The sequence below is a fragment of the Pan troglodytes genome, chromosome 8 (genome assembly GCF_028858775.2).
Source record: "Pan troglodytes isolate AG18354 chromosome 8, NHGRI_mPanTro3-v2.0_pri, whole genome shotgun sequence".
NCBI lineage: Eukaryota > Metazoa > Chordata > Mammalia > Primates > Hominidae > Pan > Pan troglodytes.
The window spans coordinates 79,730,090-79,750,379 of NC_072406.2; the positions used below are offsets into that span (position 1 = coordinate 79,730,090).

At 36.8% G+C, this 20,290-nt stretch overlaps 1 protein-coding gene across 8 annotated transcripts in view; it reads right to left on the reverse strand.

Annotated features, from left to right (window-relative positions):
* The window catches only part of CTNNA3 (catenin alpha 3), a 1,849,205-nt gene that overhangs the window by 1,601,305 nt on the left and 227,610 nt on the right, over positions 1–20,290 (reverse strand). For all 8 annotated transcript variants that reach the window (XM_054660126.2, XM_054660128.2, XM_009458543.5 and 5 more), the window contains one exon: positions 6,781–6,900. In XM_054660126.2, the coding sequence (XP_054516101.1) occupies positions 6,781–6,900 (120 nt within the window). The remainder of the gene's footprint in view (positions 1–6,780; positions 6,901–20,290) is intronic.

A 20,290-nucleotide genomic window follows, 5' to 3' on the forward strand; every position in this document is an offset into this window, starting at 1 on the left:
AGTTATCATGACCATTAACTATCCAATGTGGAAATCAAATTTTAGGAGGACAAATGTATAATATGCATCATTTTCATCATTCATTTTAAAATAAAGGCAAATTTCTTACATTAAAAAATCCATAAGATTTTTTCTTCAGACTGTAACTATAGAAAAACAAATCACCCTATAAAGATCTGTAGTTTATGAAGTAGTGAAAATGATCAAATGGCTATTGCAAAAAGCTGGATATTAGGAAATGTGAATATTAATTCTGAATTTGTTACTGACTCAGGATGACCTTGCATGATGCATCCAACCTTCTTTTCTCTATATCAGAAAACTAAAGAATAAATGTAACATCACATTCTTTTCTCCTTTGGGACAAACAACTATGTACAATTGAATAAAAATGAAATTGCATAAGTAGTGGATAGAATATGTTTGGGTTGGTTTGAACTTAGCACACTGTTTAATAATTCAACATTTTTTATACCTGTGCAATAAATTTTTAAATGATGTCTGAAATGCTTTGAAATCTTCAGAAACAGGTTTATAAATGGCATAAAAAATCATTTTATTTGATCTGGTAAATAAGAAATAGAATACCACCTAAGACAGACATGAATATTTTAGTATAGCAGTCCTTGGTTCACTTACCCTTAAAAGGAATAATTCAATCAGAATTCTTTCAGGACAGTTAGATTAATTACAGAAGAAGGAAAAAAAGAATCTTCTCCCAATTGAGCAATTAACATACTTCATCTTACAAAGGTCACTGAAGTTAATCCATGGCTATAGAACTATTGCTCTAGAAGCTTAGCACCTCCCCTTAGTACTCATTCAGTCCAGCTCCCACTTACACCCTTCCTTAGACTGCATCTAAACAATTCCAGATACACATGTTCTTTATCTTTTATTTTATTGATTTATTTATTTTTTGACACGGAGTTTTGCTCTTGTCACCCAGGCTGGAGTGCAATGGCATGATCTCAGCTATCTGCAACCTCTGCCTCCTGTATTCAAATGATTCTCCTGCCTCAGCCTCCCAAGTAGCTGCGATTACAGGTGCCTGCCACCACACCCGGCTAATTTTTTGTATTTTTAGTAGAGACGGGGTTTCACCATGTTGGTCAGGTTGGTCTTTATTTTTAAAGGTCTTAAAGAAAATATATTTACAACTCCATTTTAATGTTAGCCCCAATGGAAAGTTAGTCCCTACCTTATAAGGTCCTTGTAGATAAGCAATTCCCAGTGCAATATTATTCTAGCTGATTCACTACATTTTTCTTGCTATAAGTCCTTACATGATTGAAGGATATTATCGGAATTCATCAACTTTTTCTTCTCTATATGCTATAGTACAACCACAAGCCTAGCACTATTTAGTTTCATTTTCTAAGCATTTCTTCCACAGGATCCCTACATTGTTTTGTTGTATCCTCAGAGTTCTCAAGTTCCCAGAGTAAGCCTAAGAGTATTTTCTATGTGGTCAGTCATTATCTATCTAGAATTTTATTTTTTGTTTTGAAATATTTGATTGACAAAGATTGAATATATTCAAAGTGTGCAACAAGATGATTGAGAGATATATACACATTGTGTAATGATTACCACCATTAAATTAACACGTCTATCATCGCTCGTGCTGTTTATTAGGTCCCCAGAACTTGTTCATCTTATAAGTGAAAATGTGTACCTTTGATCAATATCTACTAATTTCCTCCACCCACCAGTCCCTGGAAAGCACTCCTCTACCCTCTACTTCTCTGAGTTTGACATTTTCAGATTCCACATATAAGTAAGACCATACAGTATGTGTATTTCTGTGTCTGGATTACTTTGCTTAGCAAAATGTCTTCCAGGTTCAACCATACTATTGCAAAGGCAGGATTTCCTTCCTTTTTAAGGCTAAATAATATTTCATTGCCTATATGTATACCACATTTTCTTTATTCATCTGTTAATAGACACTTAGGTTGTTTCAATATCTTGGCTGTTGTGAATAATGCTGCAATGAACGTGGGAGTGCAGCTATCTCTTCAAGATACTGATTCCATTTTCTTTGGATATATACCCAAAAGTAAGATTGATAGGTCTTATGATAGCTCTATTTCATATGTTTTTAGCAACCTCTATACTTTTTCCGAAATGACTGTACCAATTTACATTCCCAACAATGTGCAAACGTTTCCTTTTCTTCACATCATCACTAACTCCTGTTATCTCTTGTCTTGCACACCTGTTAGGATGGCTATCATGAAAAAGATAAGAGATAACAAGTAGAATTTTATTTTTCAATTGAAAAATATTAACCCGCAGTCATTTTTATCAAATAAATTTTATCTAACTTATTTTTATTTTTCTTCTGTTTAATAAAAGTTTGTTTTAAATTCAATTTTTATCCTACAAGGTATTATGTACCCTTCTGGCTTTGGAATTACCTAAAAGGGGTCACGCACCCAGTTTAGTAAAAGAAAAAAAAAGCAGTTGTTCACTCCTGAGCATCGTCACTAAAAAAGTACCATGTGCTGAACAATACCTGAAGCATAAGGGAAGCTTGGATATATAGAATGTATTATTAACCTGAATTGGACGTTAGCCAGAACACTGAACCTACTTCCCCCAAGAGATTGTCATAGTACAAGTCCTCAGTACTTTAACTGCCCATCAAGAGATATCACCTTAGAAACATATTAGAACAAAATGTTGCAGCTCCCTTCTTGAGAGGTGTCAGCATGTTCTTTTTGTTACATAGATCACCAACTGCTAGACTATGTATGTCCAAAAACATTCTATCCCATGTGTTCAGAACAGTGCTGGACCCTATGTACAGCACAGAAGTATACAAAATAAAGAACATATCCATATCCTTATGGAACTTACAACCTATTTAAGAAAATGGCTTATGAGAATAACAGAAAATATATAATAGCTACCAATTATACTAAACACATGTCAGGTGCAATGTTAAGTCCTTTATACATATTTCATAGGACTTACTTTATACTTGATATATTGTTTCCTCAAAGCAAGCTGTTTAAGTTAGGGGTTATTTTTCCGATGCTTTTTAAAAAGAAACTCAGGTATCCAGTACAAACAGTCTAACCAGGTTTGGGTAACTACAAAGCTCACACTCTAATCACTGTACTACATGGATTCTCAATGAGTATATCATCAATCAAATGCTAAATTGTATGACACAAATAAAAGCTAAGAATGGCAAAGAGTGAAGAGTTATATTGACTAGAGGTCACAGGAGGAGGTGTTATGAGGGAGGCTAGACTTCAGTTTGACTTTAAAGAATGATTTAAGTATGTAAAATGAAACAGGCTGTACATTCTAAATATGAAGTTATATAAACCTTGTGCACAGGTCAGAAGGCAAGAATAGTATGCCGTGATCAGAGAGACAAGAATCAGATATGTGATGTGTTCCAACATGCATGCAGGTCTGAAGTACAATAATTTAATTTTACATATTTTTATATCAATGTCTAAATGTGCTTTAGTCTATATAATGTTCAACTCAATAATGTCAACTTTAATTTATATCAAAAGACTTCAGAAGCCTCTGGAAATGCATGTGTTTTCTAATGTTATTATAAGTTTTAAGGGTAGATAAAGAGAGGAATGAATACATAGAGTCCACATTATCAAACCTTATTTTGTTTTACTTCACAAAACGAAAGCTCTAAGGAAACCTCTTGATTTATAAGCACTCAAATTAATACATAAATCTGAGATCGATATAATAGCTGGAACTTGCTATTACCATTCCTATGTCACACCAACTAGAAGGATGAAAACCAAGTAGTCCAAGCAGATAAACTCCAAGACTGTACCTGCCTTTCGATAGTAAGAACCAAAAGAGTGTCCAAATTCTCCGGTTAATCCTGCTTTGTCATCCGTTTACTTTAGGCTGACTCATCCCAGTAAATCCACCACCTCACCTATCACAGCCTCCTCTCACACCTTTTCCAATCAAAGCTATTTCAACATTAGTCTTTTTGAAAGTAGGAAAATGTAGAGATGTTGTGCCCTGACCCAAGGAATAGCTGATGTGCAGGCACTCACTCTTTTAAATAAATAAATACTAAGTTCAGACCTAGGAAAGAAAGCACAGTAACCTTAGAAAAACAGAAGTGAGAGAATGGAGCAAAGAACTCCAGTAGTCTATCTTGTGCCGAGAAAGAAATCTCTCAAAGATGATGTTAAAAATATCATAGAAGGGGACAGAAAATAAAACCTAATGGATGACTCCAATAAAATAATTATAGTCAATTCATTGGACATCCATAATTCAGAGTTAACAGTGGCATTTTCTGTTTGTTTTAAAAAATGGATAGGAGAATAAAGTATGTTAGGAGAAAACCTCAATAATACATAGGGGCAAGGGACAATCTCTCAGCCCTTGGTATCCAGGAAACCAAAGGCTTATGCTCTTTTGAATTTTAAATGTGTAGCAAAACACATTGATTTTAATTGCCTATAATCTGAGGTCAAACCTTTTGGCATGGTTCTTTGTTCATAGCAACAACACCACCAATAATATTTACTGAGGATTTGCCATGAGTCAGATACTGTTATGAGCACTGGAGAGGATACAGCATTAAAGGTGACAGACGAGGCCCTGTCCTTTTGGAGCTTATGTTCTGTCCCAGTGCGGAATGATAAATATGGTTGGACCAGGGAACAAACCATGACTAATTCTCTAATACAAAGAATACCGCCTTATAAAGAGGAAACTTTCTTGCTAAACTGGCAATTTTACAGAGGCCTGAATCTTTTCCATTAGAAGAAAAACACTTTCTGGCGTGTGCTTAATCAGGTTTTGGAGCTTTAAAGGAATAAATGCGAGATAAAAGATAAATCCCACCAAGCTAGAGAAGAGCTGATGTTCTGACCCTTTGACCCTGCCCATCAAGAAGACATAACACTCCAGGTTTGAAGTCAGACTTGATTTAGATTTGAAGCCCAGTTTCATGCCTTATTAGCTCCATGACCTTAGGCATGTTACTTAACTTCCTTAACAATTTTCTCATCTGTAAAATGGTGCTAACAAAAGCCACCTCACTGTATTGTTATAAGCATTTAAAGATTCAATTCATAAATGTTTAAATCATACCATGTGCCATATGCTTTTCATTTAATAAATAGTATAGGTGATTTATATATGCATATATGTATACACTCCATGTGCTCATCTTTTCTTTATGCACATATAATTTACCCATCTATCCTCAATGCCATTCTCCCAGAGTTCTACCCTTCTGCCCCTGAGGCATTTACCTTCTTCCAAATTCACAATTAGCTAATAAAAGAATCCAATCACTGAAAATGTGTTAATGAGAAACGATAACAGAAGAGTACAGTGACTACTGCCTGCCAGCTCAAATACCCCTCCATGGTAAAATATGGTTTTGGAAACAAAACTGTACTAAAAATTGCATAGGCCAGAGGAGTGACTCTGGTGTGAACGCTAAGCAGCATCCTCTGGGGGTTTGTTATAGTAGCACTCAGTAACCATCAAGTGCTAATACCTAGACCATCATTAATTTTTTTAAAAAAACAAAACTTAAATGGACATTGTATCCTTTTTCATGTAAATTAATGTGTCTGCAAAAAGAATGTATTTGCCCTGGAACATTCTATAAAACAAATATAACCCCTAGGAAAATAGGGCCATAGAAAGGTTAAATGTTCATGTAACATCTGTGATAGAGCAATACCTAGAACACAATTCTCTTTTTGGCCCAGTAATTCTAGACCATATCATGTTGACTTAATGAGATTTAACTAAAAATAGAAAATTCTGCTTTGAAAACCTTCATCCAAAAGGATCCAAAACTTGTGAATTAGGCAATGGTGAGAATGCCACACCCTTTGCTACTCTAAGAGGAAAGTCTCTCAAGTGATCGACTCGAGGCCTGGCCATGCAAGTCAGACATTTAGTCATTTTTCTAGACGCTATCCATCATGGAGCACATTACCGAATTTCATGCAACCTCATTTAAACATTTAACTGGCTGTTCTGATTGGAATAAACCTTTGGTGGAAGTAAAAGCTTGACAACCCTGACACCTAGTGGCTGTGAAGAAACTGGAGCAGATCCAGCCTAGGAAGAGTAGTGAGCTACTGTGGCAGTGTCTCCAAAACACACAGCATTTAATCATGATGAATATTAGGTTATAAAGTACCAGTTCTAAAACAAACCCTATAAAAGTTTATTTCAGCTCTCTATTTATCTAGGGGCCTACAAAAGGAGGCAATTAAAAACCTTGCATTTGAAAAGTAAATTTTCCTTCAATCTTCCACACTTAGCAAATTACTCATCTTCAAAGATCAAAGAAAACTAAAGATCAATTCATATTTTGGCATATTTATGACTATTTTCCTTAATGTTGCATGTACACCCACAACCTTATCCTGGTCTTCAGGTGATTTTTCTCCCCAGGTCAAATATAAAAGCCAACTGGCCAAGCCATTATAGAGATTCCCTTTATGCCTCTGAAGCGTCCCTAGTCAAAGGGTAGTTGGATTTTCACAAACCAGCAGGAATTTTCTTTAAGAGAGGTATAAGGACACATGTGGAAACCCCTAAAGTACACATCTAAAAGCAAGGACCACATTGAACACTGTGGGAAGCCATATGAACACAGCAGATCAGCACAGCACAACCTGTTTCTGCTCTAACCATTAGAAGATAAGTTTCCTCAGACCCACCTGCACCTCTGACAGGCAGGATGGCAGGAAGCCTAAAGTGTTCATCTCCTCCACCAAGGAGAGCTCTGACTCCTACCTGCTGACGTTTGAAGGCTAAATAATCCAAATTTTCCAGCTCCTTCCCAAGCTTCTGGTAGGTTTTCTGGAGGTCAGATTTGTTGGCAACATTTTTGAGAGACTCAAATGTCCTTTGAAACTGAAATTGAAAACAAAAGTAGATCATTAGGATAGCAGCAGATTTTTCTCAAATTCTCAACTTGCTAACACAAAGAGTCGATAATGAGCCTCAGTTTCTCCCATTCATAATACAGTGATAACAAATGCTAGCTAATTATCTTTCAATGAAATAATCAGGGACACACAAAGAGTTATAAACCATATTCTAAGTATAACCAACATTACTGCATGCATGAGAAGCCTGTTCAGTCCTCATTCTAACAAAAGAGCATACTTCATTTAAAAAAAATAAAAAAGAAAGTTCATCTTTTAGGATATACTTCTGCTTTAAAATTTTTTAAAAAGCACTGTGAATGTATAATTTCAAATCATAATGAGGAAGCATTAAAGAGTGCTCACATTTCAATCATGGAAACAAACAAATTTATGAAAATGTAGTTGCTTACATGATATTTTGCTATAATGGCATGGAATCTGGCTTGCCTCTATAATAATATCTATGCAGAATAGGTCACCCAACAAACTTCAGCAAGAAAGATCTCTCAGAGCTTGTATTTTGAGAAGGAAGGAAAACTTAACATTTTGATGATCAAAGCATATGTGGCATGTTCAGCAAACATTTATTCATTTCTGCTCTATAACACAGATGAGCTATGAGCAGATGAGTTATGATCAGAAAGAGAGTTCTGATCAGTTCTGCTGAATCAGAATGCTCCTATTCTTTTAAAATCAGATACTAGATAAATACAAAGGTGAAAAATTGCAACGAACCACAGAATACTGTCTGCTACTAATAATTAATTAAGCAAAGGAAGCTCACAAGAAATTGGATTCTTGGTTTATTTTCATAAATTAGAACATACTTTGGAGGGTTAGTGATTGAAAATGTCAAGTAATGTAATTTGCAAGACATTTGCATTTGCTCTCTCTTTATGTCATTTATTTCCCATATTCTCACTCTGTGCCATTAGACAGATTTCTACAGATAGAGACTTGACCATCTTAAACACACCAGAACTCCACTGTGACTATGATGCCATGAGACAGGCTAATAAGATTTTATAGAATATAATTAAGTTTCCAGGGAAATGATTTGACCCTTACTATATCAAACTCTAAGAAATAAGTCATATTAAAATGGCATTCTACTGAATTAAATCCCTAATTTCATGAAAGCAACATGTTTATCTCAATCCAAGGTGACAGAGGGAAAAGAAATGGGAAATAACAGTGCTAAGCTTCCATGACAGGACAGTAAATTAAATTCAACAAATAATCATTTAGAACCTACTATGCACAAAGCACTATGAATATAAAAGACATTTCCTGCCCTGAAGGAACTCAGACCACTGGAGAAACTAGACATGAAATTCGGAAATGAGATGGACACTGACACTTACTGAGTGCCCACTCAGCCCCAGGTACTTTATGCTTTCCAATTTAATCTTCACAAGAACCACAGGAGTTCCTATTTCTCTTCTCATTCTACAATTGAGTAAACTGGGTTTCAGAAAGTTTGATTGAACTGGGTTTTTATTACAACATTCATGTTCTTTCTACTCTATCCTTAACTCGAACACAAGGCAAGGTAGTAAAGAGAGTGCAAAAAAAGAGAGATAAAGGTAACATTGGTGAAAACTCGGAAAACTCACTGATACTGACGGAGGGACTCAGACCACGTAGAAGACGTAAGACAATTTGAGTTGGGCCCCAAAGGACAGGAAGTCTTTTAAGAGTCTGACGTGGAAACCAATTCTACCCAACATATTAAACACAGCCAAAATCAGTTCATTTTCCCCCATTTATAACAATAAACAAGTTCCTTTCAACATAATTTTAATGACCTTTATATGAAATATTTATTATATTGTATAATCATTTCTGTGCCTTGACCATTTCTTGGTTCATTCTCACTATGTTCAAATCAAAATAAAACCTTATCTAAGATTCTAAAAAATTTAAGTAATTTTATCTATGATTTAATTAATACAAGCTATTTTACTGACAAATCCATTTAACTCTAAAGCATGTTTTAGCCCCTGCACTTTGTCTTCCCTAAGAAATATTAGCTCTACTTCTTAAAATATTTTTTCTTCATATTTATCTCTGTAAACATTATACAACTCCAAATGGGAACTTTAGAGCAAACACACTTGTAAAGAGTGTTCAAAATAGCCGGGCGCGGTGGCTCACGCCTGTAATCCCAGCACTTTGGGAGGCCGAGGCGGGCGGATCACGAGGTCAGGAGATCGAGACTATCCTGGCTAACACGGTGAAACCCCGTCTCTACTAAAAATACAAAAAATTAGCCGGGAGAGGTGGCGGGCGCCTGTAGTCCCCCGCGGGAGGCTGAGGCAGGAGAATGGCGTGAACCCGGGAGGCGGAGCTTGCAATGAGCCGAGATTGCGCCACTGCACTCCGGCCTGGGCGACAGCGAGACTCTGTCTCAAAAAAAAAGAGTGTTCAAAATAAGAAACACAGAAAACCAACACTTCTGGTAATATGCCCATGGCCAAAGGAGAAATGGAGAAAATCCAGTAACAATACATGATCACAAGAATGTTTTAACTAAAGGTCGTACTTTGTATAATATGGAGATTTCAGCTTGAACTTTTGTTATCAGGAATTATATCCTCCATTTATTGATAATAAAGAGTTCAAAATACTGTAAAACCATGATAATTTCATTCATTTAAGCAGTTTTTTTGCTTACAACAATAATTAATTGTCAAGGAGAGGTCATATGAAACCTGTGGTATAGCTCTGGCTTAGCTCCCTATTAAACACACCCATCCCCACCTGCACACATGTACGCTTAAAGATACTAAAGAATGAAAGCAATAATCTTACTTTCCAAGTGATGCTGAAGTACAGAAGATAAAAGTTAGGTTGAGGCCTAGGTTTTAAAGAGTATTCACTTGGCTTGAAGATTTTTCTAATAGGCCACAATGGTTAATCATTGAAACAAACCTCCAAGATTTTCTATATTTGTTCAGTACATGATAATTTTCTTATATTGATTATTTCTCCAAATAAATGATCTCCCAGTTGGAGACAAGTTGGGGAAAGGAAGCACAATTAATTGAAGAGATTTTTAATACAGCTGGATTTTACTTATTCGTAGTTTTGAGTGGGAATTTAAAATGAGCCAAAAACCCCAGAATAATTTGTTGAACCTTGAATTTATCCTGTGTTTTTTTTTTAACTCGTTATAAACCAAACTCAAACTTTAAAAAGCTCAGTGAATTAGACTAAACCCAAAACAAACCTTGGACATACAAGATAAGAATGGGTAGAGGAAAACAATATCCCTAAGCCCAGCACTTGCTGGAAAAGTAAGCACTGTCAACACTCCCAGAGTGTGTTTTCTCATCAAATTATTTCTGCTCAGAAATAATAATAGTAATCCATCAAATAAAACAGCAGAAACTATAATTGCTCATCTCACATTAAAATAGCTGACAAATTATTTTGCAAGAAAGAGAAGCATAGAAAAGGCAACAGGGAAATGTCTACTTTGTCTCAGCAGTCCCTTTTCCCAGATACATTTTTTCTCCTTTTTCCTGACAATACATATATAAATAAATCTAAGCCAGTGTTCTATACAAATTATGCATCCAATGAGTTCATGTAAATTATGTAGATTTGTGGAGTAATTTGAGAAAGACACGAAGAAATAGGCTGAAACAGCAGGAAAAAAAAATGCAGCCAAGGCTCTGGCAAATAAAGTTTTCCTCTCCCTCACTGCCAACGCCCTGGCTTCCTTTTGTTATCAGATCGATTGATTCAAATAACTCTAGAGCTCCAGCAGCCTACTAATTCCCATAATTTAAAAACATCAAGTAGCATTGCTCCAAAACAAGAGCCAGCTCCACAGTCATCATGTTTTCTTATTTAATATTTCATGCATTTATACGAGGTGCTGGGTGCTACCTGTAACATGAAAAGAAATCCCATACCCGCAGCGTTATGTGTACAAAAGGGTATACAATAAGTGCCTGATGGAAAGCATTATATCACCAAGTGTGATCTTAGTGTCCCTAAATCATCTGTTTAAAACAATGCCAAAAGTTTCTGGAGCCTAAAGCAGAAGGAAAGAATAGTCAAAAAAATAATATATTGATGCTCTATAAATATTAATACCTAGAGTAAAAAGAAATTGTTTTAAGCATAAGAAATAGCTAATCTACCTTACTTAAATATGGCAACCACAGAGCAATCAAAAATAAAGTATTACAGAGAAAGAAATTATTTAATGTTTCTGAATTTAATCCATTGACTTTCATACATATTTTCCAAATGAACTTACAAGATGATAATACCACTCGTTAAAAGGAAGTTTACAACTGAAGCAGAAAATTAAAGCTCACATACATATCTCAAATGATTTTTTTTTTTTTTTTTTTTTTTGCTGTAAGGAATGACTATAAAAGTTAAGAACATAGAGCAAAATTGGGCTTGAGATCTAAATTAGAAATAGTTCTATGTAGGTGAAGGCACACTGGCCTTGAGGTCTGAGGTTCAAGTCCTTGCTATGCCATTTAATAACTGCATCACTTTGGACAAGTCATTATTATTCCAATTTTGATTGTGTTATCTATAACACAGGACAAATTGTCTTTGCCTGCCTACTTCACTCAGTTGTTGTGAAATCAGCTGAGGAAAAATAAAAGACATTCATTCAACAAATATTTATCAATGAGCAACATACCAGACATGTAAGAAACAGAGGAAAACAAAAGAGAAACAACTCTTTTACAATCTAGCTTTATAGGTTACTGCTTTATAAACTTAAAAGTTCCATAAAATTGAAAAGACCATTGTCATTAAGATCATGACACCTTTCAGTAGTGAATAAGGACTGAACAAAAGGGTCATTCAATAATTGTTTATAGAGCAGCATCACTGTGCAAAGCACTGGGCTTGACGCTGTGAGAAACATCACATTTATGGTGAGGCTTGGGTGGAAAAATGACGAAATCATTGATGCTTTATGAAAAGTTTGGCCAGGTGCAGTGGCTCACGCTGTAATCTCAGCACTTTGGGAGGCCGAGGCTGGCAGATCAATTGAGGTCAGGAGTTCAAGACCAGCCTGGCCAACATGGTGAAATCCCATCTTTATTAAAAATACAAAAATTAGTCAGGTGTGGTGGCATGCGCCTGTAATCCCAGTTACTTGTGAGGCTGAGGCAAGAGAATTGCTTGAGCCCAGGAGGCAGACGTTGCAGTGAGCTGAGATCGCACCACTGCACTCCAGCCTGGGTGACAGAAAAAGACTTCATCTCAAAGATAAGATAAAATAAAATAAGATTAAAAGTTTATGGGCAATGTCCCCAAAGAAATCAGCAGTTTACAAATGGATAATCCATTTTGAGAAGGGTCAAGATGATGTTGAAGACAAAACCCACAGCAGCAGACCATCCACATCAATGTGCAAGGAAAAAATTAATCTTGTTTGTGTCCTAATTGAAGAGGACCAACAATTAACACCAGAAGCAATAGCCAACATCATAGACATCTGAACTGGTTCAGCTTACACAATTCTGACTGAAAATTTTCAGTTGAGCAAAGTTTCCCCTGGATGAATGCCAAAATTGTTGCACATAGATCAATTGCAGATAAGACCAGAGCTTTCAATGAAATGTTTTAACAATTTTAATTTCATCAAGCTCCTTAAGTATTCCTTTGGAGAAATCTAACAAAAGACGAATGTGGATTTACCAGTATGATCCTGAAGACTGAGCACAATCAAAGCAATATCTACCAAGAGGTGGAAGTGGTCCTGTCAATGCAAAAGCAAGCTAGTCAAGAGCAAAGATCATGGCAATAGTTTTTTAAGATGCTCAAAGAATTTTGCTTGTTGATTTTCTGGAAGGCCATGGAATGATAGTACCTGTTTATTATGAGAGTCTTTTGAGAAAGCTAGCCAAAGCTTTAGCAGAAAAACACTGGGAAAGCTTCACCAGAGTCCTTCTCCACCACAATGCTCCTGCTCATTCTGCTCATTAAACAAAGCCAATTTTGCAAGTTTCAATATAAAATCATTAGGTATCCACCTTACAGTCCTGGTTTGGCTCCTTCTGACTCTTTTTGTTTCCAAATCTCAAAAAATATTTAAAGGGCACTCATTTTTCTTCAATTGATAATGTAAAAAAGACTGCATTGGCACGGTTAAATTCCAGGACATTCAGTTCTTTAGGGATGAACTAAATGGCTAGTATCATTATTTACAAAAGTGTCTTCAACTTGATGGAGTTTATGATGAGAAACAAAGTTTATATTTTTTATTTTTTTCTTTTAATTCCATTTTTCTATGAACTTGTGAAGTCCCCTCATCATTACCCTGCTTAAAATTCTTTCATGGTTTCCCCTTAGCTTTCAGACTATAGTTCAAACTTTGTAACTTAGCACATAGACCTTTCAAATTAGGTCTATGCCTACCTCTCCAGCTTCAACTCTTGTTCCTCTCACACAGTTCACCCTTCATCTCAGCCATTCAGGACTATTACAAGTCTTTCAGCATACATCCTCTTCTGCAGGTAAAATGCCCTCTGCCCCACTACCTTCTTTCTCTAGTCAACTCTCCAAACTCAGCCACACAGTATTCATTTAACATACCCTCTCTTAATACAATTCCAACCTCCATAACACTTTGTACCAACCTCTACCATAATAACATACTGTTAATTTACTTTTTATCTAGTCTGTAAATTCCAAGAGAGCAGGATCATGATGGTATTTTTAGAAATTTTAATCCCTAGCACATACTAGAGTGATGGTGACTGCCACAAAGTAAGCACACAGAAATAACCATTTGCTGAGGTAATCCATTAATTAATCAAATCAGAGATAACTGGAAAGATGCTGATTCCTTCTTAAAAAATGAAAATTTTACATGGTTTAAATTTATATGGTCAAAGGTCATAAAATTTCAATTAAACAGGAGGAATAATCTCAAGAGATCTATTGTATATCATGGTGACTGCAGTTAATACCAATAAATTATATACATGAAAATTGCTAGAGTAAATTTTAAGTGTTCTCACTACCAAAAATTGATAAGTATAAAAGGTAATGCATATATATTAAGTAGCTTGAGTTAGCGATTCCAGAATGTATACATGTATTAAAACATCATGTTATATACCATAAATATATATAATTTTTACTTGTCAAAATAGGGGGATATAGAAGGGATGGTTAATGGATATAAAAATAAAGTTAGATGGAAAAAAATCTGGTGTTTGGTAACACAATAGAAAGACCATAGTTAACAATAACTTATCACATATTTCAAAATAACTAAAAGAGTAGAATCAGAATGTTCCTAACACAAAGAAATGATAAATGCTTGAGGTGATGGATATTCCAATTACCCTGATTTGATCATTACACATTATATGCTTTTATCAAAATATCACATATACCCCATAAATAAGTACAACTATTATGTATCTATATGAGAACACATGGACACAGGAAGGGGAACATCACACTCTGGGGACTGCTGTGGGGTCGGGGGAGGGGGGAAGGATAGCTTTAGGAGATATACCTAATGCTAAATGATGAGTTAATTGGTGCAGCACACCAGCATGGCACATGTATACATATGTAACTAACCTGCACATTGTGCACATGTACTCTAAAACTTAAAGTATAATAATACAATAAAAAAATAAAATAAAATAAAATAAAATTTAAAAAATATACGTTTGAAAAAAAAATTTCTTCTTCCCTAAAATTTCCAATAGGAAATTCATGACAAATCCAGCAAGTATGCCCTATTTGTCTCTATTTCTAATTTCTCCTCTTATATCTTGATGTGGTTTGGCTGTGTTCCCACCCAAATCTCATCTTGAATTGTAACTCCCACAATTCCCAAGTGTCATGGGATGAACCCGGTGGGAGGTGATTGAATTATGGGGGCAGGTCTTTCCTGCACTGTTCTCGTGATAGTGAATGAGTGTCACGAGATCTGATGGTTTTAAAAATAGGAGTTTCCCTACACAAGCTCTCTCTTTGCCTGCCGCCATCCACATCAGATGTGACTTGCTCCTCCTTGCTTCCACCATGATTGTGTAGTGTAGCCTCCCCAGCAAGGTGGAACTGTAAGTCCATTAAACCTCCTTCTTTTATAAATTGCCCAGTCTCAGGTATGTCTTTATTAGCAGCATGAAAACAGACTAATACAGTAAATTGGTACCAGTAGAGTGGGGTGCTGCTGTAGATACCTGAAAATGTGGAAGCAATTTGGGAACTGGGTAACAGGCAGCGGTTGGAACAGTTTGGAGGGCTCAGAAGAAGACATGAAAATGTGGGAAGGTCTGAAACTTCCTAGAGACTTGTTGAATGGCTTTGCCCAAAATGCTGATAAGCATATGCGCAATAAAGCCCAGGCTGAGGTGGTCTCAGCTGGAAATGAGGAACTTGTTGGGAACTGGAGCAAAAGTGACTCTTGTTATGTTTTAGCAAAGAGATTGGTGGCATTTTGCCCTGCCCTAGAGATTTGTGGAATTTTGAACTTGAGAAAGATGATTTAGAGTATCTGGTTTAAGGAACTTCTAAGCAGCAAAGCATTCAAGAGGTGACTTGGGTACTGTTAAAGGCATTCAGTTTTATAAGGGAAGCAGAGCATAAAGTTTGGAAAATTTGCAACCTGAAAATGTGATAGAAAAGAAAATCACATTTTCTGAGGAAAAATTCAAGCCAGCTGCAGAAATTTGCATAAGTAATGAGGAGCCAAATATTAATCCCCAAGACAATGGGGAAAATGTCTCCAGGGCATGTCAGAGGACTTCACAGCAGCCCCTCCCATCACAGGCCAGGAAGCCTAAGAGGAAAAAGCAGTTTCATGGGCCAAGCCCAAGGTCCCCATGCTGTGTGCAGCCTAGGGACTTGGAGCCCTTTGTCCCAGCTGCTCCAGCCATGGCTGAAAGGGGCCAATGTCGAGCTTGGGCTGTGGCTTCAGAACACAGCTTCTGAAGCCTTGCCACCTTCCATGTGGTATTGAGCCTGCAAGTGCATGGAAGTCAAAAATTGAGGTTTGGGAACCTCTGCCTAGATTTTAGAGAATTTATGGAAATGCTTGTATGTCCAGGTAGAAGTTTGCTGCAGGGGCAGGGCTCTCATGGAGAACCTCTGTTAGGAAGTGTGGAAGGGAAATGTGGTGTTGGAGCCCTCACACAGAGTACCTACTGGGGCACCACCTAGTGGAGCTGTGAGAAGAGGGCCACTGTCCTCCAGAACCACCCTAGAATGATAGCTCCACTGACAGCTTGCACTGTGCACCTGGAAAAGCCGCAGACACTCAATGGCAACCCATGAACACAGCCAGGAGGAAGGCTGTATCCCACAAAGCCACAGGGGGAGAGCTGCCCAAGACCATGGGAACCCACTTCTTGCATCAGCGTGATCTGGATGTGAGACATGGAGTCAAAGGAGATCATTTTGGAGCTTTAAGATTTGACTGCCCTGATGGATTGTGGACTTGCATGGGGCCTGTAGCCCCTTTGTTTTGACCAATTTGTCCCATTTGTAACAGCTGTATTTACCCAATGCCTGTACCCTCATTGTATCTAGGAAGTAACTAACTTGCTTTTGATTTTACAAGCTCATAGGCAGAAGAGACTTGCCTTGTCTTAGATGAGATGTTGAACTGTGGACTTTTGAGTTAATGCTGAAATGAATTAAGACTTTGGGGGAATGTTGAGAAGGCATGATTAGTTTTGAAATGTGAGGACATGAGATTTGGGAGGGGCCGGGGGCAGAATGATATAGTTTGGCTGTGTCCCCACCCAAATCTCATCTTGAATTGTAACTCTCACAATTCCCACATGTCATGGGAGGAACCAGTGGGAGGTGATTGAATTACAGGGCCAGGTCTTTCCTGCACTGTTCTCGTGATAGTGGAAGAGTCTCAGGAGATCTGATGGTTTTAAAAACAGGAGTTTCCCTCCACAAGCTCTCTCTTTGCCTGCTGCCATCCATGTAAGATGTGACTTGCTCCTCCTTGCCTTCTGCCATGATTGTGAGGCCTCCCCTCACAATCATGGAATCCACATGGAATCCATGTGGAACTGTAAGTCCATTAAACCTCTTTCTTTTGTAAATTGCCCAGTATCAAGTATGTCTTTATCAGCAGAGTGAAAACAGAATACACATCTTAAATACCAGTCTTGACTTGCTCTTTTTCTTTACATCTTAATATGCTTTTACATATTTTGCCTAAGATCTTCCACAAAATATACATAGCTTCTAACAGCTCTTAATTATACAGTAATTTTCCCTTTATCAGCTGCTGATATCTTCAATAATAAAAGGCTTTAGAAAATCTTTTCGTTGGTACACATCTGCCTTTTAAATAGAGGGTGGCCTCGGAGAGTCTCAGCTGCCAACATGGTAATGTGATTTTTCTGTCAATATAAATATTTGTCATAGTCAGAATTATTGTTTGTCCACAAATGCTTTATAAAATTATGTAGCAAATGTTAAATATACATTTGACAAAAGTTGTTAAATTCTGGACCCATTTCCTGTAAGACACTGGTCTATTACCTAATCCAAAGGGATCAACATTCCCAAAACAAGTAAAACATGACTATGGTATGATAAATGGAAAAAGTTAGAAAAGTTAGTTCAACTCAATAGTCAAATTTCTCTTCATCTTTAGGAATAAGTACAACATTTCACTCCAAGGGCCAAAAAGTGGGAGCAAGATACCAAGGAGAAGAAAGATGGGACAGGGAAAGAAGGTGAAAGAGAACTTATACCAGTTCTTGCCAAGTAATTTATGTCATATATCATTCAGTCTTCACAAAACCCTTTCAAGGTATTCGGAATAAGTTTTATTCTCCCCATAACTCAGAAGAAGAAACCAAAGCTCGCAGATTTTTAACTTTCCCAAAATCACCCAGCTAATCAACAACACAGCCAGGATTCAAGCAAGGTCTCCATGCTGCCAAAACCCATGTTTTCTTCCCACAATGTCCTGACCCAGTAAGCAGAAGCCATCCAAACCTATTTTCTTCCAAATAAAATTGACCCTTAGAAATCCAGATGCCAAGGTGGGCACGGTGGCTGACGCCTGTAATCCCAGCACTTTGGGAGGCCAAGGTGGGCAGATCACCCAAGGTCAGGAGTTTGAGACCAGCCTAGCCAACATGGCAAAACACTGTCTTTACTAAAAATACAAAAATTAGCCTGGCATGGTGGTGCACACCTGTAATCCCAGCTACTCGGGAGGCTGAGGCAGGAGAATCACTTGAACCTGGGAGGTGGAGGTTGCAGTGAGCCGAGACCATGCCATTGCACTCCAGGTGTGCAAAAAGAGCAAATCTGTCTCAAAAAAAAAAAAAAAAAAAGAAATCCATATGCCAATAAAACAAGATGTGGAATCCTAAGAAGAACAAATAGTACAGAAAAGTCTGAAACACTTGAACAGTATCATAGAGATAAACATTTTAACTTAAATTCCTATAAAAAATGTATAAACAATGATGACAATAGAGCCAAAATACCTTTCCAAGTTTCTACAATTGATGAAATATTGAAATATCAGCACTTTTTTCCTCTGTCCCCTATTACCTTTCATTTGGACCTGTTTTTCCCCAAAAGAACACACACATTTCCTTAAGGAACTAGACACATTTAAAAGTGCCATGTCAGGAATCCTTGATTATTTAATTTGGCAGTACTTGTCCATTTTTGGTTGCTCAGTGACCCATGTTTACACTAGTTGGTGGTCTCAGACTATGTCCTTGTAAATCTTCTATTGTAGTTGCTTCTCCTGGGGCAGTCTCAGTGGAAAGAGTATAATTTAATAGAAATAAGAAAGCTTTACAAAATCAGGAAATATATAGATACATGCTATTAAAAGAGAGTAACATCTCATTTATCTGACATCTAAAAGGAAATATACTTCAACGGGATTGAAAAAAATCTGTTATGTAAGAAAAGTCATAAGAAGGAAAATAAGAGTAAGGCCACTTAAAAAAAATTGTGAGCTCAGAGGAATTCTTTAATGCTATGAAATAAAGAACAAAAACAGAAAATGTAGCAGGAACTTGTATAAGTGTCAGGAGGGGAAAAAAAATGTCCAGAAGCCTGAATGAAATAGTAAAGACAAGGAGAAGAAAGGCAGGCCTTGGCCCATTACATGCAAAATAAGGGCAAGAAATAAAAAGGCAGTCCTCTGTTTTGGGGGGAAAAAAGTGTGTTCCCAGGAGAAATTCATGTCTTTAAAGTGGATACCCTCCTCCCACCAAAAATCTATAATAGATTATTATATAGTAGGATTGGGGAGTGTGATGGCTGACTACAGAATGCTTCTTAGAAAGGGCACTACCTATACTGAAGAAAATACCTTAAGGAGTAATTTAAGGTGGGTAGTGATATCCTAAGGACAGAAATAAGCAGGGGCCAAGTCGAGTGCTAGAGAGAGAACTATTCTTTACTGCATTCCAATGAACATAATTTAGAAGTTTGAAGGAAAGTAGCTAGAGAAAAAATGTGGAAGGGCAATGAGATGGAGTTGCTATCAATGAGATTTTGAAGATTTCGAACATACAAATTGAAGCCCTTTAGAATACATTGTTGCAATATAGATATCCCTCCCTTCCATCTTCCTGTAAGTTTCTGTAAGGTTTACTATATTCATGTATTCTGGTCTGCTCTGGTAGGTTGGAGAATGTGTGTATCTGTGTGTCTATTCGTGCAAGGGGAAAAGGCCAACTCCAGATTCTGGGTGAATATAATGTAGAATAGAGACAGAAAGACAATCTATAAATGAAAATAATTCAGTGGAAGCAAAAGCTTGGAGACAGAGTTGACCCTGAAAATATGAGCTCCCAAGGAATTTGCAGAAATTTGGGGGAGAACATTATACTTGATAGGACACAGAATGAGGGTTTAAACTAATTATATTGAGATCTTAAGAGCAAGAAGAACCCAGCAACAAGTGGTTTTGCATCATAATTAAGTGGATTATAAGTAATTTAAAAAATGAAGGTCAGAGCAAAAGAGAAGAAAATAAAAGCAGGCAAGCAATGGTCACTTAGAGCTCTTATTGGGTCATTAAAAAGTAAGTCATGCCAAACTAACTTCATTTCCTTTATAACTGGGATTACTAGACTGATAAATCCACAATGCCACAAACAGTATATCTTGATTTCAAGAAAGTCTTTCAAGAAGTGCTTGAAAATGAAATAAAGAAGCATGGTTTATACAGCAGCCCAGTGAAGCAAGCTTGAAGCTCATTTCAACAACTTTACTCAAAGGATGTTCATATTTGATTGGTATTATCTAAAAGAAAGATATAATACTGTTTTCCATGTCATTAAACATTTTTTCATGAATAAATTTGAAAATGATATCAGGTTAGGAAAGGAAGACAAAATCGAGAGTCAAAGGAT